Source organism: Mustela lutreola, chromosome 7, assembly GCF_030435805.1.
Source record: "Mustela lutreola isolate mMusLut2 chromosome 7, mMusLut2.pri, whole genome shotgun sequence".
In the NCBI taxonomy this organism is placed as follows: Eukaryota; Metazoa; Chordata; class Mammalia; order Carnivora; family Mustelidae; genus Mustela; species Mustela lutreola.
The window spans coordinates 139,869,469-139,895,602 of NC_081296.1; the positions used below are offsets into that span (position 1 = coordinate 139,869,469).

The 26,134-nt window shown below is 45.5% G+C and overlaps 1 protein-coding gene across 5 annotated transcripts in view; it reads left to right on the plus strand.

Annotated features, from left to right (window-relative positions):
• Positions 1-26,134, plus strand: part of ZFYVE1 (zinc finger FYVE-type containing 1) — a 60,531-nt gene that overhangs the window by 26,519 nt on the left and 7,878 nt on the right. For 3 of the 5 annotated variants that reach the window (XM_059182903.1, XM_059182902.1, XM_059182905.1), the window contains 3 exons: positions 4,228-4,732; positions 9,366-9,580; positions 25,054-25,160. In XM_059182903.1, coding sequence (XP_059038886.1) covers positions 4,228-4,732; positions 9,366-9,580; positions 25,054-25,160 — 827 coding nt within the window. Of the gene's footprint in view, positions 1-4,227; positions 4,733-9,365; positions 9,581-20,240; positions 20,349-20,822; positions 20,998-25,053; positions 25,161-26,134 lie in introns of those variants that run through there. The other 2 variants (XM_059182906.1, XM_059182907.1) reach the window with 2 other exon arrangements.

The following is a 26,134-nucleotide window of genomic DNA, read 5'->3' on the forward strand; positions in this document are numbered from 1 at the left end:
GTTATCATACTCATGGTCTGTCTGCATTTCCCTGATTGCTCCTCATCAAACCTGCAGACTCTTGAGAAAATCAGGAAGCTCTGTTTTCTCTTGTGGCTGGAGGATACTAGGTATAACGGTTCATCACTACTTGCTGGCGTAGTACCACTGCCTGTATATATTAGGAGCTTTGGCTCTGACGTTCTGTATTCTGAGATTAGGGGCCTTGAGCATCTTTCTGGGGGTCCAGTCTGGGATCTCACTGGTACCAGTTCTCTTCCTGCCTGGCCTGACTGTTAAAAGAATTGCAGGATTCTTTAACTGTAAATAGAGGCATTATGAATGGATGAAGTTTGACCAGTGCATTTTTTAGTTATAATCTCCATTTTATTTTTTTTCCAGAGAACAGTCTTTCTTCAGTCCTTAAGGACTTAGCTTCTTACATGGGCTTTGGTAGGAGGAAATGGGACAGCCCCCTCAATCGGGGTGGGGTGTTTTGTCCTACGATGCTTCATGAGAGCGATTCCGGACTACCTTGCTGTGGATGTGTGTTTCACATGCAGCTTGGGAAGCACAAAGGCATCAAAGATACTTGCTTTGGAAATGTCCTGATGGCAGTGGCCTCTATTGTGTTCCAAATAACGAAATTCTTTTTTTTTTTTTAATTTTTATTTTTAAAAAATATTTTATTTATTTGAGAGAGAGACGTGAGAGAGAATGATCGAGGAGAAGGTCAGAGAAGCAGACTCCCCGTGGAGCTGGGAGCCCGATGTGGGACTCGATCCCAGGACTCCAGGATCATGACCTGAGCCAAAAGCAGTCCCTTAACCAACTGAGCCACCCAGGCACCCCCAAATAACGAAAATTCTTAATGGCCCTGTTCTTGGGCACGCAACAGGCACAGTTGGTGCAGCAAGGAGGCTGCCTGTGGCCGTGGCCCTTTTTGGCATGACTGTTACTCCTTGGTCATCTTAGAAGTGAAGACCCAAGAGAGCCATTTTTTAAAAAAAGATTTTATTTATTCACAGAGGGAGTGCATGCAAGCCGGGGAAGGGGTTAGAGGCAGAGGGAGAGAGCCCAGAGCCTGATGCAGGGCTCCGTCTTAGGACCGTGAGATCATGACCTGAGCCCAGACCAAGAGTCAGACGCTTAACTGACACACGCGTTCCTCCCCCGACCCCCATTTTTTAATAACAGTTTTATTGAGATGTAATTCATACACCATATATTTTATCCTTTAAGAGTGGATAATTCAGTGTTTTTAGTATATTCATAAAGTTGAGCAAGCCATAGCACTAGTTCTAGAACATTTTTATCAACCCGGATAGAAACCATATACCCATGAGCAGTCACTCCCTGATTGGTCCTTCCCCCAGCCATTGGCAGCTCCTCATGTACTTTCTGTCGCTGTGAATCTGCCTGTCACAGATATTTCACATAAATGGAATCCTAGAATATATCGTATTTTGTGTCTGGTTTCTTTCACTTCGTGTGATGTTTTCAAGGTTCGTTCGTCTTGTAGCATCCATCCCTCAGTGCTTCATTCTTTTTTATGGTTGAATAATACTCCATTGTATGGACCCATATTTTGTTTATCTGGTCACCGGTTGAAGGACATCTGGGTGGTTTCCACCTTTGGGCTCTTAGGGATCTCGCTGCCATGAACATTTGTGTTCACTTTTGTGTGGACATTTTTTTCATTTGTCTTGGATACACACCTAGGAGGGGAATTACTGAGATACATGGTAACTCTGTGCTTAACTTTCTGAGAAACTACCATACTGTTTCCAGACTGGATGTGCCGTTGTGTATATTCTCAGGAGTGTGTGATCATGGCAGTTTCTCCATACTCTGCTAACATTTGTCATTATCATTTTAAAACAGGTTTTAGTCTTTTTATTATTTATTTCTTTTAAAAAATATTTTATTTTATTTTTTAGAGAGAGCCCCAGGGAGTGTGTGTGAGCACAAGCGTGGGGGAGGGTGAAGTGGGAGGGAGAAGCAGAGTCCCCACTGAGCAAGGATCGGCTACAGGCTCAGCCCCAGGGATGACCTGAGCCATAGGCAGATGCTTAACTGACTAAACTTACCCAGGGGCTCCTATTTATTTTTAATTTTTATTTTTTAAGATTCTATTTATTTGACAGAGAGATCACAAGTAGGCAGGGAGGCAGGCAGAGAGAGAGGAGGAAGCAGGCTCCCCACCAAGCAGAGAGCCCGATGTGGGGCTCATCCCAGGACCCCGAGACCATGACCTGAGCCAAAGGCAGAGGCTTAACCCAGTGAGCCACCTAGGTGCCCGTATTTTTTTTATTTTTTGGAAGATTTTATTTATTTATTTATTTGGCAGACAGAGATCATAGTAGACAGGCAGGCAGAGAGAGTCCGACGTGGGGTTTGATCCCAGGACCCTGGGATCATGACCTGAGCCGAAGGCAGAGGCTTTAACCCACTGAGCCACCCAGGCGCCCCATCCTATTTATTTTTTAAAAAAGCTTATTTAAGGGGCGCCTGGGTGGCTCAGTGGGTTAAGTCGCTGCCTTCAGCTCAGGTCATGATCTCTGGGTCCTGGGATCGAGTCCCACATCGGGCTCTCTGCTCAGCAGGGAGCCTGCTTCCTCCTCTCTCTCTCTGCCTGCCTCTCTGCCTACTTGTGATCTCTCTCTGTCAAATAAATAAATAAAATCTTTAAAAAAAAAAAAAAAAAGCTTATTTAAGTAATCTCTACATCCAACTCAGGGCTCCAGCCCACAACCCTGAGATCAAGAGTCGCATGCTTCATGGACTGAGCCAGCCAGGCTCCCCCTACAGCTATGTGAAGATTTTTGTTGCTGTGATCCTTTTGGCCTAGCTATTCTAGTGGGTGTGAAGTGAGACCTCATTGTGGTTTTTGTTTACATTTCCTTAATGACTGTGGTGGTGAGTGTTTTTTCTTGTGCTAATTGACCATTTGTAAATCTTTGGGAAAATGTGTATTCAAATTTTTGGCTTAATATTTAATGGTTTTTTTTTTTTCTTTTTCTTGTAGAGTTGAAAGAGTTCTTTACATACTCTGGAGTACTAGTCCCTTATCAGATAAATGATTTGCAGATATTTTCTCCCATTCTTTGGGCTTTCTTTTCACTGTTCTCATGGTATCTTTTGCAGGATACAGGTTTTTAATTTTGGTGAAGTCTATTAGTCTATTTCTTTTGTTGTATTGCTTTTGCTGTCATATCTGAGAAGCCATTGCCTAGTCCAAGGTCACATAGATTTGCTCTTTTATTGTTTTTTTCTTTGTTCTTTTTTAATTCTTTTTTTTTTTTTAAGATTTTAATTCATTTATTTGAGAGTGAGAGAGCGCACAGGATGGGGGGAAGGGCCAGAGGGAGGAAGAGAAGGAGACTCCTTGCTGAGCTGGGAGTCTTATGTGGGGCTCAATCCCAGACCCTGAGATCATGACCTGAGCTGAAGGCAGATGCTTAACTGACTGAGCCACCCAGGTGCCCCATGCCTATGTCAACTTTTTATTTATTTTTATTTTTTATTTTTTTTAAAGATTTTATTTATTTATTTGACAGAGAGAACAAGTGGGCAGAGAGGCAGAGAGAGAGAGGAGGAAGCAGGCTCCCCGCTGAGCAGAGAGAGCCCGATGCGGGACTCAATCCCAGGACCCCGAGATCATGACCCGAGCCGAAGGCAGCGGCTTAACCCACTGAGCCACCCAGGCGCCCCCTATGTCAACTTTTTAAAAAAAGATTTATTTATTTGAGATAGAGCAAGAATGCGAGAGAGAGAGAGAGAGAGAGAGAGAGAGAACGTGCGCGCACGCAGGCATGTGCACAAGTGGTGGGGGAGGGGGGGCAGCAGCAGAGGGAGAAGCAGCTTCCCTAACAAGCAGGGAGCCCAGTGTGGGGCTGGATCCCAGGGCTCTGGGATAATGACTGAGCCAAAGGCAGTTGCTTAACCAACTGAGCCACTCAGGCGCCCCTCCTATGTCATATTCTAAGAGTTTTATAGTTGTAGCTCTTTCATGAGCACTAAATTGTACTGCCTAAAGTTTTGCAAGTTCCTCTTAGCTGTTTGCTGGGGATAAGGCTGGGTGGGAGCCTACATCCTAGAGCTTCTTTCCTTTGCTGCCTTGACAGTTCCGTCAAGGATCTTGACCTTGGGAAGCTTTCTTGAAAGTTTTCTAACTGTTATGCAGTTTATATTTCTTTCTTTTCTTTTCTTTTTCTTCTTCTTCCTCTTTTTTTTTTTTTTTTGAAGGTAACGAATGAAGAGGACTTTATTAGGAAATTGGACTGTAAACCTGATCAGCATTTGAAGGTGGTTTCCATTTTTGGAAATACTGGTGATGGAAAGTCTCATACTCTCAACCACACTTTCTTTTATGGCCGTGAAGTCTTTAAAACTTCGCCTGCTCAGGAGTCCTGCACCGTGGGGGTGTGGGCGGCCTATGACCCGGTCCACAAAGTAGCGGTGATAGACACAGAAGGGCTCTTGGGGGCGACAGTGAATCTCAGTCAGAGAACACGGCTGCTGCTTAAGGTCCTGGCCATCTCAGACCTCGTCATCTATCGAACTCACGCAGACCGGCTGCATAATGACCTCTTCAAGTTCCTTGGGGACGCCTCAGAAGCTTACCTGAAGCACTTCACCAAGGAGCTCAAGGCTACCACTGCCCGCTGTGGGCTGGATGTCCCCTTGTCCACCCTGGGCCCTGCTGTTATCATTTTCCATGAGACTGTGCACACTCAGCTGCTGGGCTCTGGTGAGTAGACAGGGGACTGTCACGGATTGACCTTTCTGGGTACAAGGAGGCAGCCCTTGGGCTGCAGTAGTAGCTTGGTGGAGAGGGGGATGGCCCAGCAAAGTTTCTGCCTGGGCAAGACCTGAGGGAGTGTTTGAAGAAGGGTGGGGTGAGCAATGGTGTCAAAACCCGGTCAAGATGGGGATTGAGGATTGAGGATTAATGACTGGCTTAGGCAATATGGAGAGCCTTGGTGATCTGGAGAGGACCTGTTTCCCAGGGGTGGTGGGCATGGAAGCCTGATCAGGATAGGTTTAGGAGAGAACAGGGGAAGAATGAAGGTTGTGAGTATATCCCAGTCTTTGAAAGAGTTGTGTTATAAAGGGAAGCAGACAAACGAAATGATAGCTAGAGGCTGATGAGGGATTTCAAGCCCCCCCCTCTTTAAATGGAAGCTGTGAGGTATTGTAGATGGTTGTGTGCTGGTGCAAAGGGAAGGGAACAGTGTGGCTAGAGGAGAGCAGAACCGTTGGGGTGAGGCCCATTTGGGTGTGTTGGCCTCAGAAGCATGGACAGTCTCTCTGGAAGCACAGGGGGGAAAGCAGTGTGTGGACACGGTTGCTGGTAATTGTCTTACTGTTTCTATTCCCTGAAAGAAGTAGGAAGCAAAATCGTGACCTGAGGGAGGATGAGGGAGCAGTGCACAGTGCAGCAACAGTGATTGGACACTGGTGGGGATAGTAGTGTTAGCCCCTAACACAGTGGTCCCATTTACCTGTTCATTCAATGTAGTTTCTTCCTTTTTTTTTTTTTTTTAAGGATAATGGGGGGAGGACAGAGAGAGAGAATCTAAAGCAGGCACCACACTCAGTGTGGAGCCCCACGTGAGCCTCGATCTCACAACCCCGAAGATCATGACCTGAGCCGAAATCAAGAGTTAGATGCTTAACTGACTGAGCCACCTGGGCGTCCCATCCATTAACAAAGTTTTTTTCTTTTTTAAGATTTTACCTATTTATTTGAGAGAGTGGGCAAGAGAGAGAGCATGAGCAGAGGGAGAAGCAGAGGGAGAGAGAGAAGCCGACTTCCTGCTAAGCTGGGAAGCCTGACAGGGGCCTTGATCCCCGGGACTCTGGGATCATGACCTGAGCCAAAGGCAGTCGCTTAACAGGCCAAGGCACCCAGGTTCCCAGTCAACCAGGTTTCTTTAGTGGCACAATGCCATGTGCTGAGCTCTGGTGCACAGAGCTGAGAAAAGCAGTTCTCACCCTCGAATAGTTCCCTGTCTCTTTGGGGAGACCGTACGGGTTCTCTTCTGGAGCGGATGTGGGTCCAGGAGCTGTGGGGTTGCAGAAGAGGGACTCTCCACACCTCCTGAGGGGGTCTGGGAAAGAGGAGGTGGGGCTGGAACCTAGACATGTGGCTTGATAGGGCCAGGGAGGAAGGATGCTTTGGAAGGAGCAAACCCCTGGAGGCTTGCGGGGGGCAGGTTGTGTCCAGGAACCCGCAGGTGGTCCTGCCAGAGCCTCTGGAACTCGCTTCCGGCCCCTCCGTGCGAGCCCCACACAGCAGCCAGGTGCTCCTTTCAGAAGCTCGCTTTTTGGTTTAGATCACGCTGGACTCCTGCTTGTATGCTGTTCGTGCTTTTCCCCACAAGCTCATTACGATGTCCCCACTCTGAGTCCTGTCTGTGTCTCTGACCTCCTTCCCTTGTTACCCGCTTCCTCCCCTCCCGTTGCCCCGCGTGCCCCCACCTCGTACCGGCGCCCACCACCTCTGCGTACACTCCGTCCGGTAGCCGCACCAGCCTTTTCTGTGTTGCCACCTTGGCCTATGCTGCTCTGTCCCCCTTGGAGCCTTGGCTGATCATCCCCTGTAGAGTGGTCCTTCCTGCCCCTGAGTTTACACTCTTTCTGCATGGCTCTGTTCGTTTGCATCAGGACCGCTGTCACTGTCCGTGGTCCTCCTGTGTGTGCTCGCTGGCTTGTGTTTGTTTCTCTTCAGTTACAACCGGAACTCACGAAGGCGGGAACCTTGCCTGTCTTACTCACTGCTGTGTCTAAAGAGCCTGGATGAGTTCTTGACGCTCCGGTTGGTTGGTTTTCACTGTGTCTGAAGCACGCATTGTAAGGGAGGGAATGCTGGAGGTACTTGGGGGTCAGATTGTGGGTTGCCTTGACTCAGTTCTCACATAGGACCGAAGCCCCTGAAGCATTTTAAGCTGGGAGTTACACGAGCGGATCTGTATTTTCCAAAGATTGCACGGCAGCCTGTTGCAGGCTGAGCCACAGAGGCATGCCTGGAGGCAGGGAGACCAGGTGGGACGGACATTCACCATGGCGCTAGACGAGAAGTGATGGGAGCTGAGTTGGGCCATTGACACAGGAGGGAAGTGGACAGACCAGGGCCATATTAAAGAGTTAGAATCAGAAGGACCAGGCTCTCGTGGGAGGATGAGAAATTAAATGTTCCAGCAGAGTCTCCTTAGCAGGTGACTCTGAGGTAAGGGGAGAAGGTTGGAAGCACTGACTTGAGGATGTCTTCCGTGATCTACTTTTTTTTTTTCAAGATTTTATTTCAGAGTGAGAGAATGGGAGACAGAGAGTGCATGTGAGACCACAGACAGGAGGGGGGCAGAGGGAGAGGGAGAAGCAGATTCCCTCCTGAGCAGGGAGTCTGTTGTGGGACTCAATCCCAGAAAATCCCTCAATCCTCAATCCCTGGGATCATGACTTGAGCTAAAGGCAGATGCTTAACCAACTGAGCCACCTAGGTGCTCCCTGTGATCTGCATTTTTATGCCACTTTGGATTTTTACAACCTTGGTAAGGGGAAGGTTTAATTTCTAGTTCAGAATTTTGAAATAATGAGCCCGTCATAAATAACTTTTTTCTTTTCTTCTTCTTCTTCTTCTTTTTTTTTTGCGCTATTATACCATATACTGTGATAGGTAAATGCTAACTTACTGTATCCTTGTTATTCGGCCCAGTTAACAGCAGCCCCATTTTACAGAAGAAGCTGCACTCAGCTTGAGTTATATAACCAGAAGTTTTGCAGATAGTTGCAAAATTGGGGCTCAAAATAAGGTTTCCTAACTCCTAAATTCAGAGCTCTTTCTGGAATACTGTTGCTGCTTCTTGAAACTTGAAGATGGAACCAAGGCAGCCAATTTACGCAGGGAAGGAGAAGAGGTGCCAGAATTGTGGGCAAATTGATAATTTGAGTTTTCTGTTTCAGACTTTCTGATTTTATATTATTTAAATGAATTAATTAATTAATTAAAAAAAGATTTTATTTATTTACTTGACAGACAGAGATCACAAGTAGGCAGAGAGGCAGGCAGAGAGAGAGAGGAGGAAGCAGGCTCCCTGCTGAGCAGAGAGCCCCATGCGGGACTTGATCCCAGGACCCTGGGATCATGACCTGAGCCAAAGGCTTTAACCCACTGAGCCACCCAGGCGCTCCTGTTTAATTTTATTTTAATTTCTTTTTTGGGGGGAGAAGGAGAGTGAGTGAGCAGTGAGGAGGGGCAAAGAGAGGAAGAGAGAGAATCTTAAGCAAGCGGAGCTCCATGCGGGGCTGGATCTCATGACCCTGATGAGATCATGACCTGAGCTGAAATCAAGAGTCCGATGTTCAATGGACCTAGTCATCCAGGTGTCCCGCTTTCTGATTTTATTTGATCCTGTTCTTTTTCTGGACAGAGGATTCTAGGTGGGAGTTAGTAGGCAAATGAATTTGTTTCATAAATGAGGAGAACATAGAACCCATCATCACTGGGGAGCAGTGATTGTATGTCCAGAGACCAGCTGTGAGATGATGTTGGGGAGGGATGGAGGGTGGCCAAGCTCGTACCTGGGTGGTGTTGGGAGGAGTCACTTCTTGCTGATTGATCCTGGGATACCCTGGCACCTAAAGTCACTGCCACAGGAAAAGATCAGGAGGAGATGGATTTAGGGATGAACTACAGAATTTTGGGCACTTCTTTTTGATGACTGTACTTTTAAATTTGAGTAGGGCCATATCTCCAGTATTACTTGGAGTGATTTTGTGGTGGTTGTTACAATACTAAAGGAAATGAAAAATCCCTTCTAACATTTCTCTCCAGGATATTTATTGAATTCATCTGTACTACCACTCCACAAATTTCTGCATAAAGATTGGTGAAACTACCCTCAGATACATTGGGAGCTTGTATATAGCTTCACCATTGGAAGACCAGCATGTTTGAAGTGGTTGTTTATTCGAAATGTTCCTTAGTGTGGGGGGTGGGGTAGAGAAAATCTATTTTTTTTTTAATGCTTTGACCTGTTTGCATTTTTTTACAATGAGCAGATTAAAAAAGACTTTCCCTTGAAGTACAGTGTACATATAGAAGAGTGCACATCATATCACAAGTGTTATTAATGTGATGAATTTTATAGTCTGTGAAAGCAGTAGCAGAACATGACATGACATGCCAGCACCCAGTTCCTGGGGAAGCCCTGCTCATGCTCCCTTCTAGTTAACGGTAACCTGGATTCTAACAGCATAGATTAGTGTTGCCCGTTTATGTACTTTATTATATAGAGTCAGACTGTGTATTACTTTTATAATGCAAGACACATTTTTTTTTAAAGAAAGGTCATTGTTCCTGTACCTGTTTCCTTGTCCAGATCACCCCTCAGAGGTGCCAGAAAAGCTCATCCAGGACCGGTTTCGGAAGCTGGGCCGCTTCCCTGAAGCCTTCAGTTCCATTCACTACAAGGGAACGAGGACTTATAACCCTCCCACCGACTTCTCTGGGCTGCGGCGGGCTTTGGAGCAGCAGCTAGAGAACAACACCACCCGTTCTCCCCGGCACCCGGGGGTCATCTTCAAAGCCCTGAAGGTCAGTGGGCTCCTGCCCTGAGTGCTTTTCACTGGGGTACCAGTGGGTGGTAAGAACACTCAACTCCCCTTTTGTTGGTGCTGGAGATTGGAAACTGGGGTGGAAAGCAAGGTTGTAGGGAAAGGAAGCACCAGAGGGGAGCTCACACCTAATGAGTTAGAGCTCATCCTACTACGAACACGGGCACAAAGGGATCTTGGGCTATTGTTAAAAAGTGACAGGTCCTCCTGTTGGAGAAAAACCAGGTTTTCAGACAGTAGGAAAAGCGTTCATTTCCATGTGGTGTTGCCCAGCCCTGGTGAATTGATCTTGCATTGAGGCTCAGTTACCTGAACAGGACTCACTTTTTTTTTTTTTTTTTTTTTTAAATCTGTATTAATTAGGTTGTTCAGGAGGACAACTTCTTGTTATCACTGTAAATGGAGAATCAGTATCACAGGTAGAAATTTCCCAAGACAGAAAATACAGACACATGATAATAGTAATTGGTGTTTATTATATACCATCAGAGAACTCTATGAATTAGTTCATTTAGTCCTTACACCAGCAGTATGTCTGGCTGGCTCAGTCGGTAGAGCATTCAACTCTTGATCTTGGGGTTGTAGGTTCAAGCCCCACGTTGGGTGTAGAGATTGCTTAAAATTTTTTTTTAAAGATTATTTATTTATTTATTTGACAGAGACACAGTGAGAGAGGGAACATAAGCAGGAGGAGTGGGAGAGAGAGAAGCAGGTTTCCCACCTAGCAGGGAACCTGATGCGGGCCTCGATCCCAGGACCCAGGATCATGACGTAAGCCCAAGGCAGATGCATAACCCACTGAGCCACCCAGGCACCCCTAAAAATAAAATCTTAAAAAGAAAAAAAATCCTCTCTCACCCCCTCCATGTGTTAATTGCTGTTTCCCAGCCTCATTTTGCAGATGAGGACACTGGGGCAGGTGTCCGAGGAGGTGAAGTGATTGGTTACACACAGTTACTAAGTAGCAGCTGTGGCTGGTAAAGCATGGCTGGTTTACTCTAGAGCTCCTTCTAACCAGCAAGAATCTTCCTCCTCGCAACAAATGTAATAACATACTATTTCCTCTCTAGGGACTGTTGTTCATGGAAGGTTCTGAGACTGGAGCTTGTTTTTTCTTTATTTAGAAGGGAGATGAGCAAGTGTTCAGGAGATGATAAAGATAATGCTATTACCCAGTTGGGACTTTCTCTTTAACAGAATCTGAAATTCTGAAGTGAACTTAAACAGGAGTAATTTCTTCTGTGGAACTTGATGCTCTTCACTTGTACCACCAAAGTCACGTCCCACGCCCCTAAAATTCATGTTGTATACACTAGTGATGCTTCTTTTGGGAAGCATCTCCAAGCATCGTATCTTTGTCTTTTAAAATCAGGCGAATTGTTTTTATTGTGTATCTCAGCAGTACTGTCAATATATTGTTTTGATAATCTAGTAAAATCCTGTTAGAAAGCATCCTGCTTTTGCACAGATTTCACTTCCCCCATCCTGGTGGTTGGTGCTGGGTTCTGCGTAACAGAGGGCCTGCTATCTGGGTGGGCTGCGAGCCTTCCATCCACAGTAGATGCTGTATAACCCATCTGGGGCCCTCAAGCGGTAAGCCATTGCCCCTTCTTTGTCTGAGGCCTCACAAGGTATCTGGGTAGGTGGGATCACTGTGCTAGGGGGTATCACTTCCCTCCCATAGCAGTATGGCTTCTCTACCATTGCTGTGTCATGATAGCCATCAACAGGCAAGAAATCACTAAAACAGTAGCAGTGGGTGGGCGGCACAGAATGGATAATAGAAAAGTATAACTTTTTTTTTTTTTTTTTTTTAAAGATTTTATTTATTTATTTGACAGAGAGAGATCACAAGTAGGCAGAGAGGCAGGCAGAGAGAGAGAGGAGGAAGCAGGCTCACTGCTGAGCAGAGAGCCCGATGTGGGACTCGATCCCAGGACCCTGAGATCATGACCTGAGCCGAAGGCAGCGGCTTAACCCACTGAGCCACCCAGGCGCCCCTAGAAAAGTATAACTTAAAAAGTATTACTGATTATTGAAAATTGCCTTTTTTTTAAGAAAAAAATTTTTAAAGATTTTATTTATTTATTTGACAGAGAGAGATCACAAGTAGGCAGAGAAGCAGGCAGAGAGAGAGGAAGGGAAGCAGGCTCCCTGCTGAGCAGAGAGCCTGATGTGGGGCTCGATCCCAGGACCCTGAGATCATGACCTGAGCTGAAGGCAGAGGCTTTAACCCACTGAGCCACCCAGACGCCCCTGAAAATTGTGTTTTGAGAATTGACTGGGTATCCTCAGTGAAATCTTGATGTCTTCTCACAGTGCATTGGTCAAAGCATTCCCTGGTCCCATTAAAAGCTGGGAAGAGGGTTCCCAAAAGGAATGTCAAAGTTGTTGCTGTCGTTATGGGAACAGGAATTCTAAGTTTAGGGCAGGTTGTTCATTGATCCAGTTTGTCTGAATTCATATCCTCTGGCTTACGTTAGGAGTACAGGTTAAGCGTAGAAAACGTTGGCTACTACAGTAGAGTTATAGTAAATGAAAACAAGAACCAATACAGTCTTTCCACCCAGGAATAGCCATTGTTAACATTTTAGTATGTGCTCTTATAGTGCATGTTCTGAGTGTTAAAAAAACAAAACAAAACGTGTTGCTTGTCATCACATCAGAGATGTAAACTTGTAATCCTTTCCCCATGAAACTTCATAAACATTTTACTATATTGTTATTTTTGTTTTTAGTGAGTGAGCGAGCAGGCGAGCGGGGGAGGGGCAGAGGGAGAGGGAGAGAGGAAATCTTAATCTCCACACCCAGTGCAGCCCAGTGCAGGGCTCGAGCTCACGACCTTGAGATCATAATCTGAGCTGAAACCAAGGGTCGGATGCTTAACTGACTGAGCCACCTGGTGGCCCCAGCGTTTTACTATATTATTATACGATTTTTATAAACCGTTTCGATAGCTGCACAATATTTCATTGTCTAAATATACCCAAATAACAGTTGTCAGACAAGAAATTATAAGTAAAATTTCTCTATTAAAAATAATGCCACAAATAAATATCATGAAAGCTCTTTTCTATACCTGGAATTATTTTTCTGGTTTATATTTTCTTGAAGTAGATTGTGTCAGAGGTGTGTGTGTGTGTGTGTGCGCATGTGTGTGTACACACAGCGAGTATGTATCGCATTTCTGTCATTTCACTAGTTGGACATGGACTGTTTAAGTACTTTGCTTATTTGGTGTCTTTTTTTTTTTCTGTTTTGCCTATTTTTAGTATTTCAGGGATTTTACTTTGACACAGTCTCTGATCTTTACTATGTATGTATTTATTTTAGCTTTAAAAAAAAATTTTTTTTTTAAGATTTTATTTATTTATTTGACAGAGAGAAATCACAAGTAGATGGAGAGGCAGGCAGAGAGAGAGAGAGGGAAGCAGGCTCCCTGCTGAGCAGAGAGCCCGATGCAGGGCTTGATCCAGGACCCTGAGATCATGACCTGAGCCGAAGGCAGCGGCTTAACCCACTGAGCCACCCAGGCGCCCCTTATTTTAGCTTTAAAAAAAATTTTTTTTTAAAGACTTTATTTATCCATTTGACAGAGTGAGATCACAAGCAGGCAGAGAGAGGAGGAAGCAGGCCCGCTGCTGAGCAGAGAGCCTGACATGGGGCTCGTTTCCAGGACCCTGGGATCATGACCTGAGCTGAAGGCAGAGGCTTTAACCCACTGAGCCACCCAGGTGCCCCTATTTTAGCATTCTTTATAATGAATTCTTCAGAGGGATCCCCTCGAATTCCTTCTTGCAGTCTGCTTTGTGGACAGTGCTTTGTTAGCATGCCTGCAGGCTTAGGACAGAGGAGCAGGACGGCAGCAGGGCCTCTGGGGCAGTGCTGGGCGTCTGGGATCTGGAGAGAGGCTGGGAAATGTTGGCAAGATTGGATCTAGGGATATGAGGATGCCGTGAGGACTGGGGGATAGAGACTTGGGGCGGGGAGGGCTAGGAAGGACAGCAGAGGAGAAGGGGATTTGGAATAAGACGGGGCAGGCTCTGGTGCACGCAAGAACAGAGTTTGGGCATATGCTGATTGGCTCCATCCATTGGGTTTTTAGAAGGTTTGTAGTGGGGTACCCTGTCACAGTAAGTGAATTTGGGTAAATTGCATATGAGAGTTCCTTGTACCATTCTTGCAACTCTTCTACAAGTCTGAAATTCTGTCAAAATGAAAAGTTACCCTTTAAACAGAGCTTGTGGGTTTTGCATTGTGGTTGCTTTAGGCTGGATGTTTGTGTCCTCCCAAAATTTCCTATGTTCAAACTGTAATGCCCAGTGTGATGGTATCAGTGGGCCTTGGGAGGTGATGGGTCATGAGGATGGAGACCTTTTGAGTGAGATTAACGCCCTTGGAGAGAAGCCCCAGAGAGCTCCCTTGCCCTGTCCACACAGTGAGCACACAGTGCAGAGGCACCATCTGTAAACCAGGGAGCAGTTCTTCACCAGAACCTGACCTTGTTGGCGTCTAGATCTTGGGCTTCCAGCCTCCAGATGTGTGAGAAACACATTTCTGTTTAGAAGCGATCTGGTCTGCGCTCTTTTGTTTTAGTAGCCTCAAAGGACTGAACACGGTGGTTAAAAGCTTGAGTTCTGGAGTCATGCAGACTTGTGTTGGAATCCCAGTTCCTTGGTCTTGGCAACTTCCTTCATGTGTTCATTCGTTCAACAAATAAAAGAGCACACCCACGTGCCGGGTAGAGTTTGAGGTGCGGGGAAGTACAGTGGAGAACAAGATAGACAATAACCTTTGTCTTCCTCTTAGTCCTTTTTCAAACTTTTCTCCTCATCTGGAGAATAGGAATAATAAGAGAATATTCCTAATGAAGTTGAGCTGAGGTTCAAATAGAATGGCACACTTGAAGGAACAAATATGTGGCATATAGTAAATGTTGCATAAGCATTAAATAGGGTGGAGAATATTAAGAAAAAAATTCGTGAAAAGTGATTGTATTTGAATAATTCATGAAATGCATACTTCTGATTAGATTTGAGGTGAAGGTATACTTAGATGTTCTGGCAGATGTCCTTGAAATGGCTCAAAAAATAGTCACAGTAGAAGATCACACTCCGGTATGGCAGACATTGTCAAAAGAGCCCGAGGCCATCCGGTGGTTTACCAAGGGCTGGGAATCTAATTAGTATAAATTTTAACGAAGAGGCCAATGGCTGGGTTCTAGAGTTCCTTAGGTTTTCTCTAAGCTAATGCAGCTTAATGTTTAAATTAGATTGGCAGGAACACGGAGTGCTGTGGGCAGTAATTAGTGCTCAGGGATTTTACCCTCAGGGGACTTGGATGTCCTTCTCCTGGCTAGTTTATTAGGCAATTTTGAGAAAAATAGTTACACTATGCTAATGAGGTGGTATGAGTCATGAAGTTTTCTGTAAATACACGGAGCCTGGTCAGCTGGAGTTGTGATGATTCTTGGTAACTGGTGTCCCCAGAGTTTCCCCTGGACCCTATATTTAGTTCTGTCCTCTGGGGCGGAGACTGGGGTGCGGGACCTGCTGCTTCTGTCCATGGAGTTACTCATTTCAAAACGCACGTTTTTGGCTCTCCCCAGGGGATTTTGGGGTTCTCTAACTTACTGACATCTTTGAAAAATTTGTTTTTATCTTTTTGGTTGTCACTTGGCTTTTAATCTCTTCTTTAAATCAGAAGTTTAGGGCGCCTGGGTGGCTCAGTGGGTTAAGCCGCTGCCTTCGGCTCAGGTCATGATCTCAGGGTCCTGGGATCGAGTCCCACATTGGGCTCTCTGCCCATCAGGGAGCCTGCTTCCTCCTCTCTCTCTCTGCCTACTTGTAATCTCTATCAAATAAATAAATAAAATCTTTAAAAAAAAAAAAAAAAAAAAATAAATCAGAAGTTTAATTTCCCAGTTATTGTTTTAATAGAAAACTACTTGTAAGGTCTGCACTAGGCAGATTGACCTACTAGAGTTTTTGTAGCTGTTCAGACACACTAACTGAAGTTTTCATAGTTTACAGCAGTGTAGAATAGAATGGCTGTTTTTTTTTTTTTCAGTGATTTTCTTTTTTTTAATTTGGCTTTCCTTTGTTTTATTTATTTCTATAAGGAATCTTGAATTCTTTTTGGAACAGAAGAATTGGGATGGGCATAAACATAAATTATCAGCGACAAACTGATTTGTTTGGCTTCCTGCTTCTCCCAGTTTTTCCTTTCTCTGCTTGGTATTCTTAGCCTTTTCCAATTACTCACGAACTCACTGAGTAGAAACACTTTGTGAAGGCCAGGGCTATGTTCTAATATGATAAATGAGATTTTTTTTTTCTATATGATTGTCTTTTTTATTTTAGATAATATATACAGGAATACAGTCAGGAAAAAGTATATAAACTTTTGGGAAGACAGAGAGACAAATCACTTAAGAGGCTTGATCAAAACTGTGATGCACAAATGAAGAAATCTCAACTCTCTAGTAATCAAAGAAATGCAGATGACAGTATGAGAGCAGACGTTGATAAGTCTGGTGCTAAAATGTCAAAAAGGATGTGAAGCATTGTAAGCTCTTACAGATGGCCAGTTGAAGTTCAGATCAGTACAACCACTTTGAAATGCCATTCAGAAATATCTAGTGAAGGTGAAGATATGCATAATATGTATTCCAGCCGTATCATTTCTGGGAATTAGCCTTAGAGAAACTCGTCCACCAGAACGCAGGGGTCCTTTATGAGGATGTGATGACTTTTTTTTTTTTTTTTTTTTTAAAGATTTTTTATTTATTCATTTGATAGAGATCACAAGCAGGCAGACAGGCAGGCAGAGAGAGAGAGAGAGAGGAGGAAGCAGGCTCCCTGCTGAGCAGAGAGCCCGATGCGGGACTCGATCCCAGGACCCTGGGATCATGACCTGAGCCGAAGGCAGCGGCTTAATCCACTGAGCCACCCAGGCGCCCCCGATGTGATGACTTTTAAAGTAGGAATTATTGGGGATCCTGGGTGGCTCAGTGGGTTAAGCCTCTGCCTTTGGCCCAGGTCATGATCTCAGGGTCCTGGGATCAAGCCCCGCATCAGGCTCTCTGCTCCACAAGGGGGCCTGCTTCTCCCACCCTCTCTGCCTGCCTCTCTGCCTACTTGTGATCTCTCTCTGTCAAATAAATAAATAAAATCTTAAAAAAAAAAAAAAAAGTAGGGATTATTACAAAGCAGTTTTCTTTATAATGGTAAAATAATGCAAATTAAGTATGCAAAAATGGGTAGATAAATGGTGATGTTAAGTGATTCTTTGCTACTTACTTTATTTTTATTTTTTTTAAAAGATTTTTATATATTTATTTGACACAGCCAGCGCACAAGCAGGGGGAGTGGGAGAGGGAGAAGCAGGCTCCAGCGGGCTGATGTGGGGCTGGATCCCAGGACCCTGGGATCATGATCTGAGTCCAAGATAGATGCTTAACTGACTGAGCCACCCAGGTGCCCCTGCTGCTTATTTTGTTGTGCCCGAGTTTTCGCATTTGAGAGACCACCAAGGAGCCAAGCACGATGCAATCACACGAGGGTTTATTTGACAAGCTTAAGCTTGGGCTCAAGTATACCAGACACAGTGGAGTAGGGACTTGGACCCCGAGGTGACATGCTTAAGCTTGGGCCCAAGTATACCCAATGCAGCGGAGTAGGGACTTGGACCCCGAGCTTAGTTAAGGCAGGGGTATTTATGGGTTCCTGTTACTAAAGCAGGGTGGGGGTCTCCCGAACCAAAGCAGGGTGGAACTTCTGGAACTAAAGTAAAGTGAGGAAAGTTCAGCCCTTGGGCACAGGGGTCTGAATGGCCGTACTTCTGCTAAGGCTAACCCTGAGGTGGGATGGCCATGATTTTTCTTGGCCTCCACAATTTTAAAGAGAGAATTGGGGTCATAGTGTATGTATGTGCAGTTACGTACTTCGCTTTTCTCATGGAATATTGAAGCCTAGCATTTTTTTCTCACGCCATTAAATATTTAATGAAAATATGTCTTTAAAGTAGTTGTATGCTTTTTGTTTACAACAAATGGATGGATCGTTTTTTACATTTAGTTAATTATGCCCTCGTTTTAGTAGTGGTTTTCATTTTTTCCTGCTTATATTTTCCATGTATTTAAAGGAATGGTTCACATTCTGCCTCTTTCCTTAGGATCAGTTACAACTCCTAGTACACTTTTGGACTATGTTTATGGAGTGCTTACTGTAGGCCATGTACTATGCTCGGCTCTGCACATATGATGAATTCACGTAATCCTCGTGTCCGCTCTACGAGGTCAAGACTGGGGATGGAGAAAAAGATGTGGAGGCACAGAGGAGTTAATTAATTTGCCTACTGTAACTCACTTAGTCAGTGGTGGAGAATTTGAACCAGCTAGTCTGGCTACCAAGTCTGTGCTTTTTTTTTTTTTTTTTTTTTTTTTTTTTTTTTAATTTTTTTTTTTTTTTTTTTTTTTAAGATTTTATTTATTTATTTGACAGAGAGAAATCACAAGTAGACGGAGAGGCAGGCAGAGAGAGAGAGAGAGAGGGAAGCAGGCTCCCCGCTGAGCAGAGAGCCCGATGCGGGACTCAATCCCAGGACCCTGAGATCTGACCTGAGCCGAAGGCAGCAGCTTAACCCACTGAGCCACCCAGGCGCCCCCAAGTCTGTGCTTTTAACCCAGTGCTATATATTTCTTCTCAGTAGTTACTCTGCTTCTGAGAAGGCCCGAGGGCGTAGCCGTCTTTAAAGTTTCCTCATACATTTTGCCAGTTGCCTCTTGAAAGGATATTCCTATAAATTGTATTTGTTTGGTTATTTTAATGTTTAAAAAGTCATTCTTGGGGCGCCTGGGTGGCTCAGTGGGTTAAGCCGCTGCCTTCGGCTCAGGTCATGATCTCAGGGTCCTGGGATCGAGTCCTGCATCGGGCTCTCTGCTCAGCAGGGAGCCTGCTTCCTCCTCTCTCTCTCTCTCTGCCTGCCTCTCTGCCTGCTTGTGATCTCTCTCTGTCAAATGAATAAATAAAAAATCTTTAAAAAAAAAAAAAAGTCATTCTTTAAAATACAGAAGCAGTATGTGCTCAAGATAAACAATTCAGTAGTACAGAAATATGTAAGGTTCAAGTTAAAAGATCCTCCCCACCCCAGTCATAGCCATTGCTAATGCTTGTGTAGTAGCTACTTTGCTACATTGCTAATACTTGTGTGTGCTTCTAGGAATTTTGGGGCCTACATAAGTGCATACCTAAGTGTGTGTATGTGATGTATATATTTTTCGCCCTGAATGGGATCATATGATTCCTACAATTCTACAGCTTGCTTTTTTTCACTTAATTATGTATCTTGGTTATATGTTAATAAAAAAAAGTTTTATTCATTTTGGTCATCTTTCTATTGTACATAAAACATACCGCATTCTTGGGGCGCCTTGGTAGCTCATTCAGTTCAGTGTCTGCCTTGGGCTCGGGTCATGATCTGAGGGTCCTGGGATCGAGCCCCTTATTGGGCTCCCTGCTCAGTGGGGGTCTGCTTCTCCCTCTCCCTCTACTTCTGTCCTCTCTCTCTCTCAGATAAATAAAATCTTCAGAAAAACACTACATTCTTTTTTTTTTTTTTTTTAAAGATTTTATTTATTTATTTGACAGACAGGGATCACAAGTAGGCAGAGACACAGGCAGAGAGGAGGAAGCAGGCCCCCTGCCGAGCAGAGAGCCCGATGTGGGGCTCGATCCCAGAACCCTGAGATCATGACCTGAGCCGAAGGCAGAGGATTAACCCACTGAGCCACCCAGGCGCCCCAAAACACTACATTCTTAATGCCATTAGTATACATTAAAAAAGTTCTGAGCAGTTATCTTACTTACGAGGTTCCATCTGATTGAGAGAGCATTGTTGGATTCAGAGGGAGCCCAAGTGCTACTTTCCATGTTCATTATTGAATAGGAAATGTGATGACGAGGAGGAGGGCAGAGTTTGCAGAATGTGTGTGAGAGTTTGTTCTGCCGCCCTCTTCTCTGTGGCCTGCTCAGTTGTTTCCTGGTGGATCATGCTGACCTCCTCGTGCTTCCTGCCAGTCAGCTGTGGAATCGGCCATGTTGTGGTTCAGGCTCCAGTCTCTCTGCTAGCAGGATTATCTCCCACTTCTTGACCACTCACTGCTTTGCTCAGGTTCCAGGGGAGCAATAGCTCAGACACCTACCAGTAGAGTATACCCTCCCTGAGCAGGTAAATCTGTTTAAAGAGCTGCTCAGGTTATATATTGATATAATATATATATATATCGACAGACTTATCTGTTGTCTGTATTTACAGTTCTGAATACATGAGAGGAGCCATTTTATAGTTGAATTTGTATAGGTTTTATATAATACCTTTTTTAGGCTCTGATCTCTAAATGTAGAAACTCTGACTTTCCAATTCTGTCACATCAGGAAGTATCTATTTATAACGTTATTTTGTGGGGAGAGGTGGCATCAGTGATTACATAAGAGTCTCCATTTTGAATCAGAAAATTCCCTGCTAGCCCTTGGTGACTGGGACTAAACCTTACAGGTAGAAAGGGCCATACTGTTGCCAGGGCAACTGAAGTTCAGGATCATCTGGTCTCCCGGCAACCTTTTCTAGAGTCGCCTCAAATGTTCTCCCTAGCTTTCTCTGGTGGCGTGGAGGGTGTCCCTGCCTGCCTCTAACAGCTTGGGGACCTCAGGAGGAGGAGAGCCCAAGAAAACCTGGAATGATGTGAGGTTTGGATTTTTTTTTCCTTAAGGATTTCATTTTTAAGTGATCTCTACACCTAACATTGGCTTGAACCTCTACCCCGAGGTCAAGAGTCCATGCTCTACCTACTGAGCCAACCAGATGCCCCTGAGCTTTGGAATTTTTGAAAGACAAAGACTGTGGATTAGTTGGAAAGGAAGGAGGATAATTTCTTTTTACCCTTGTATCTAAAACACACTAACACCAGAGTCTTTTTGTGAAGAGTTGTACTGTTACATTTGCATGCTGTGACTGATGTCAGTCCTCCTGAGGCCTGTTAGGGTCGGCGTCATTACCGGCCACCAGCTCTTTATTGGCTTGTGAGGGAAGTGAGATGCTATGTTCCCCAGCAGAGGACAGGCTGGGGCGCCCGAGTCCGAGTGATGAGGCCAGTTAGCCTGGGGGTTCCTCTCTCGCTGATGTCATAAGAGGTTATGGCTGCCCTGGCCAGTGTAAGCCAGCAGCTTATGTGTCTAGGGCGGGCGACCCCGGGGGTTCTGTGGGCACGTGTGCCATGGGACTCAGCCTGCAGATTGTTCCGGGCCGAGCTTGGAAATCCTTGCTGCCGTTTTTCTGGAGAACTTTCAGAGAATTGAGTCAGGCCACTTGGAGCAGAAAGAACCTGGAGCCGTCAAGGTACCTGGGCTGCAGTCCTGTATTTGCTGGGGAGTGCCGTCGCCCCTGTCTTCAGCCCACCTGGTGACCTCCTGCCATATGGGCTGGTTTTCGATGGGAGACTAGTACTTAGGTTAGCCTTTCAGTTACCTGTTGAAAAGAAAAAACCCTGGGGCTAAAAGTACTCTTTTTTTGTTGTTGTTGTTTCCCTTATACCTTTTTAGTAGTTTCTCTGTTCCTTAGTGATCTTTTTTTCCCTTTCTCTGTTCCCCCATTAGATACATAAGCACCTTTTTCTCCTTAAGATTTATTTTTATTTTTTTTGTTTATCAGATTTTTTTTTGTTTATCAGAGAGAGTGTGTGTGCACCTGTGTGTGAAGGCGGAGTAGCAGGCAGAGGGAGGAGCAGGCTCCCTGGTGAGCAAGTAGCTCTATGTCAGGCTCGATCCCAGGACCCTGGGATCATGACCTGAGCTGAAGGCAGAGGCTTAACTGACTGTGCCACCCAGGTGTCCCAAGATTGATTTATTTTTAGAGAGTGAGCGTACTGGTGCACAGATGGGAGAGGGAGAGAGAATCTTACACAGACTCTGCCAAGTGTGGAGTCCCACATGGGGCTTGGTCTCATGATCTTGAGATTATGACCTGAGCCAAAACTGAGAGTGGGATGCTTTTTTTTTTTTTTTTTTTTTTTAAGATTTTATTTATTTATTTGACAGAAAGAGATCACAAGTAGGCAGAGAGGCAGGCAGAGAGAGAGAGAGGAGGAAACAGGCTCCCTGCAGAGCAGAGAGCCCGATGTAGGGCTTGATCCCAGGACCCTGGGATCATGACCTGAGCCGAAGGCAGAGACTTTAACCCACTGAGCCACCCAGGTGCCCCGAGAGTGGAACGCTTAACCGACTGTGCCACCCAGCTGTCCCGATAGGGGAGCATCTTTTTGCAGCTAAATATTTGCCCACTGAGTTCAAGCCCCAAGGTAGAACTTACTAAAAAAAAAAAAAAAGGTTCACCAGCAAATGCAGGAAGCTATGAAGACCAGTGAGCTATTGTGGAAAGGATGGAAAGGAGAGAGGCTCCTGATATCTTATTCCCTGTATTACATTGATTAGGTAGGAGGGTATCTAAGGAAGAAAATAAAATTACCAGGATAAAAGTCCAATGAAAATGATGTTAATAATGGCAGTGAATGTTTTCTGAGCTCTTAGTTTATGCCACGTGGTCTTCATATGTAAGTTCCATTGATTTTGGCCGTGTAATCCATGAAGATGCCTACTGAGGAAGGCGCTACTAGCAGCCTCTTGCCACAGATGAGATAGAGGCACAGAGGGTGCGGACTCACCAGCGACAAGCTGAAATGACTTGGGTGGGGGTCTTACGTTTTATTTATGCAAATTGTCCATTCAGTTTTGTACTGGATCCATGTCTCCTCTATCTGTATCTGTCAAACCTAGTCCCGTCTTTCAGTAAATTGATGCATTAGGAAGATAGTTCTCTCTTTGCCCACCAGCCCATGCCAGACAGCTGTGCACCCACCTGTTTGAGAACTACAGCCTTAAGAGTTCTCAGTAATTTGGTCAGTCAGGGAGCAGCTAGCCCGATATTGGAGAGGGTCTGTGGGCATGGGGTGAAGCTTGGCACAGAGGCGAGAGCCCAGGTGAGGAGGGGAGGGCGGGGTTGGTGTGCACATGGGGGCTGGTGCTAGACCACTTATTCCAGGGGTCCTAGTTGAGAACCTTTTAGGACCTTTGCTAGGAGCAGTGGAGGATACAGAGGTAGGAAAGTACTTTCACAGCGTGTGTGATCCTGTCTGGGAGGTAATACCCGTACAGCTGGGCCGTGACTTCGCATCATTACCCAGTTACTCGATATGTACTTCAGGTACTGAATACAGTCGGTGTTCAGAGAAGGCCGAGTGTGGTATGTCTAGAGTGGTTGGGAAGGCTTCATGGAAGAGGTGAGGCCTAAAAACATCCTGGAAGGATAGGTCATTTAGAAGTAGGACAGGGACACCTGGGTGGCACAGTCCGTTGAAGGTTCCTACTCTTGGTTTTCGCTCAGGTCTGCTGTCAGGGTCATGCAGTCGAGCTCTGTGCCAAGTCTGTTTGAGTCTGTCTCCCCTTCCCTCTGTGCCTCCACACCCATCCTCGCAGGTGTGCCCTGGCTTTCAAATAAATCAATAAATCTTAAAAAAAAAAAAAGGACAGAGGAGGGCAGTGTAGGCTAGTGAGTGATTCTGCTTTTCGTTTTTTTTTTTTTTTTTTTTTAAAGATTTTATTTCTTTACTTGACACAGAGATCACAAGTAGGCAGAGAGGCAGGGAGAGAGAGGGGAAAAGCAGGCTCCCTGCTGAGCAGAGAGCCCTATGCGGGGCTCCATCCCAGGACCCAGAGATCATGACCTGAGCCGAAGGCAGAGGTTTATCCCACTGAGCCACCCAGGCTCCCCTTGCTTTTCCTTCTTATTTATTATTAATATTCCTGTGTATATTCATGTATGTCCTCAGTGTTTTCCCTAAGCTAGTCCTCACAAAATATTCCCAAGAGGACAGGACTTAACATGTATTATTTGTCAGACCTTTTTTGTTGGTCTGAGTCAAGGATTGCGACCTGCCCGGCCACGGCTGGCAGATCCCGTCCGTGATCCACGCAGAAGCTGAGTTGGAATGTGCCTGGGTGTCACGCACCCTCACTTTGACACACTCCTTGCCATTCCTTCTGTCTTACGCCTGAGCTCACTCATCATTGAAACCACGTGCCTTTGTCAACACTTGAGTTTGCACCTCGGGGTATTAAGATTTCATTGAGAAAAGGAAAAGGAACTTTAACAGGTTCTCGTTAAGTGAAATTCCCTTCAGAGCCTGAGAGCCTAGGTTTAAAACCTAACCTGGGGGCACCTGGGTGGCTCAATCAGTTAAGCGTCTGCCTTCAGCTCAGGTCATGATCCCAGAGTCCTGGGATCGAGCCCCAATTCAGGCTCCCTGCTTCTCCCTCTCACACTCCCCTTGCTCGTATTCCCGCTCTCACTGTCTCTCTCTTTCTGTCAAATAAATAAAATCTTGAAGAAAAAAAAAACCCAAAACACAAAAACCCCTAGTCTGCTCTTTTCCCAATCTCCTCTTAAATTTTCTTTTGCCTTTTTACTAAAGGAAGTAACATCTTGTCTTTCTGGTGTAGGCCACTTTACTTTCTCTTACCCCTGAATAGCCCGTGGCTGCTTCAGAATGGGAGACTGAAACTTGCATGCATATGTTGATATTTAAAGCCTGAAAAGGCCATTTCCCTTTAATTTATGTAACTTTCCCCCCACTGCATATGAGTAAGGGCCTGCTGGGAAGAAATCAGCTTGAAGGACACTTTCAGTGTATAAACTAGTGAATGAAAACAGGGGTCTAGAAGTGGAAGCTTTCTTTCAACACAACAAAATTTTCAGTTTGCTTTTGCAAGTACTTTATCTTCCTTCTTGGCATTTATTTTGGCTGTTTGCTGTCTTTTAGGTTACTGTTGTTGATAAAAGACTGCCAAACACTACAATAATTCTTCCTTGTTTTATGGCTGATGACTTTTTTCTACATCAAGTCAGTTCTGTGGCCCTAGTAAACCCCCAAAGAGCGCCTGTGGTTAGAACTGGGATAGAAGTCCAGGGAACTCCCAGCTCACCATTCAGCTCTGCCTCCCTTGGACTTAACGACGAGGCTTCTTCTCCAGTCTCCGATTCTTGGTTGCAGCTTCAAAGGACGAAATGGGCATGAGTCATTATCTGTGGGTGGTTTTGCATGAAAGACTGAGTGTGTGAGGTGTTTATAACCTCCGAGGTAATTAAGAGAGCACAATAATGTTGCTGGCTTCCCTCTGACCTCCGGGGGAATGGCTTGGTTCTTCCTGAGGTTTCTGGATGGGTGCGGGTTGGGCCAAGAAAGTCATGGGTAAGGAGCAGAAGCGTTGGGGTGTCCCTCCCAGTGGTGGAGCCTGTAGGAAAGAAGCCAGCGACGAGGGGACCTTAGGCAATTAGCGGGAGGGGCAGAGCCCCCGGGGCTCTCTGCCAAGCACCTTCATGTGTCGCCTTCCCTCTTGGCAGGCCCTGAGTGACCGCTTCAGCGGTGAGATCCCCGATGACCAGATGGCGCACAGCTCCTTTTTCCCAGATGAATACTTCACCTGCTCCTCCTTGTGCCTCAGCTGTGGGTAAGTGAGGCCTGGCCACCTCGGGCAGAGATGGAGAATTCAGACTTCAGTGTGTGTGCAGATCCCCTAGGATCTGGCTGAGTTACAGATTCTGAATTATGGATGGGCTGGGGTCTGAGAAGGTGCATTTCCAGCAAGTTCCCAGGTGATGCCGGTGGTCGGGGGACCACACTTCGAGGTTGCAAAGGATTCTGGGATACATGGCTATGAAGTGTTTTCTGAAGATCCCGACCTGGTTTAGATATGAAATCGGCTAGCTTCTGGCTTGGGCGGTGTATACTACAGAAAACCTTAGGTTGCTTTGTTTTTCTGCGCTTCTCCTACAAAGACTTTGAATTGTAGTCATTCTGCTTGCTTAACTCAACATTTTCCAGCCTGGAGTGTACAAAGCTCTGTGGTAGGTGACAGTCCTAGGTGATTCCTTTCACTGTGAGGGTCAGCCTCTTAGAACACCTTTAGAATTCTCTCCAGGAGCTTTCAAAACTCTCAAGGCCGGGACCTCAGTTCCAGGGATGTTCACTTAACAGAGCTGGGGTTGGGCCCTTGTGTTGGTGCCCTTGAAAGGGTCCTCAGATGATTCTCTTGTGTTGAGGACATTGAGTTAGGGCTGAGCTCCTCAAGCCCTAATCTGTGTGTGCATGACCTTGGGGTTTTGGTGAAATGCAGGTTCTGCATCAGCGGGCCTGGCTGTGATTGTGTATTTTTGACAAACCTCCTGGTGACGCTGGTGCTCCATTCGATTCTCACCGTTGAGCACGTGTCAGAAAACCCTGATGAATATGTTAAAACATGTCATTGGGCCTTGCCCCCCCAGTTTCCGATTCAGTGGGTCTGATGTAGGGCCTGCGAGTTTGCGTTTCTGGTATGTTCCCGGGTAATGCTGATGTTGCTGACTGGGGCCACACTTTGAGGATCGCTGGATTCATTCGAGCTGTGGGCAGTATTTAATCACAATCTGGTGGCTTGTCTAATGG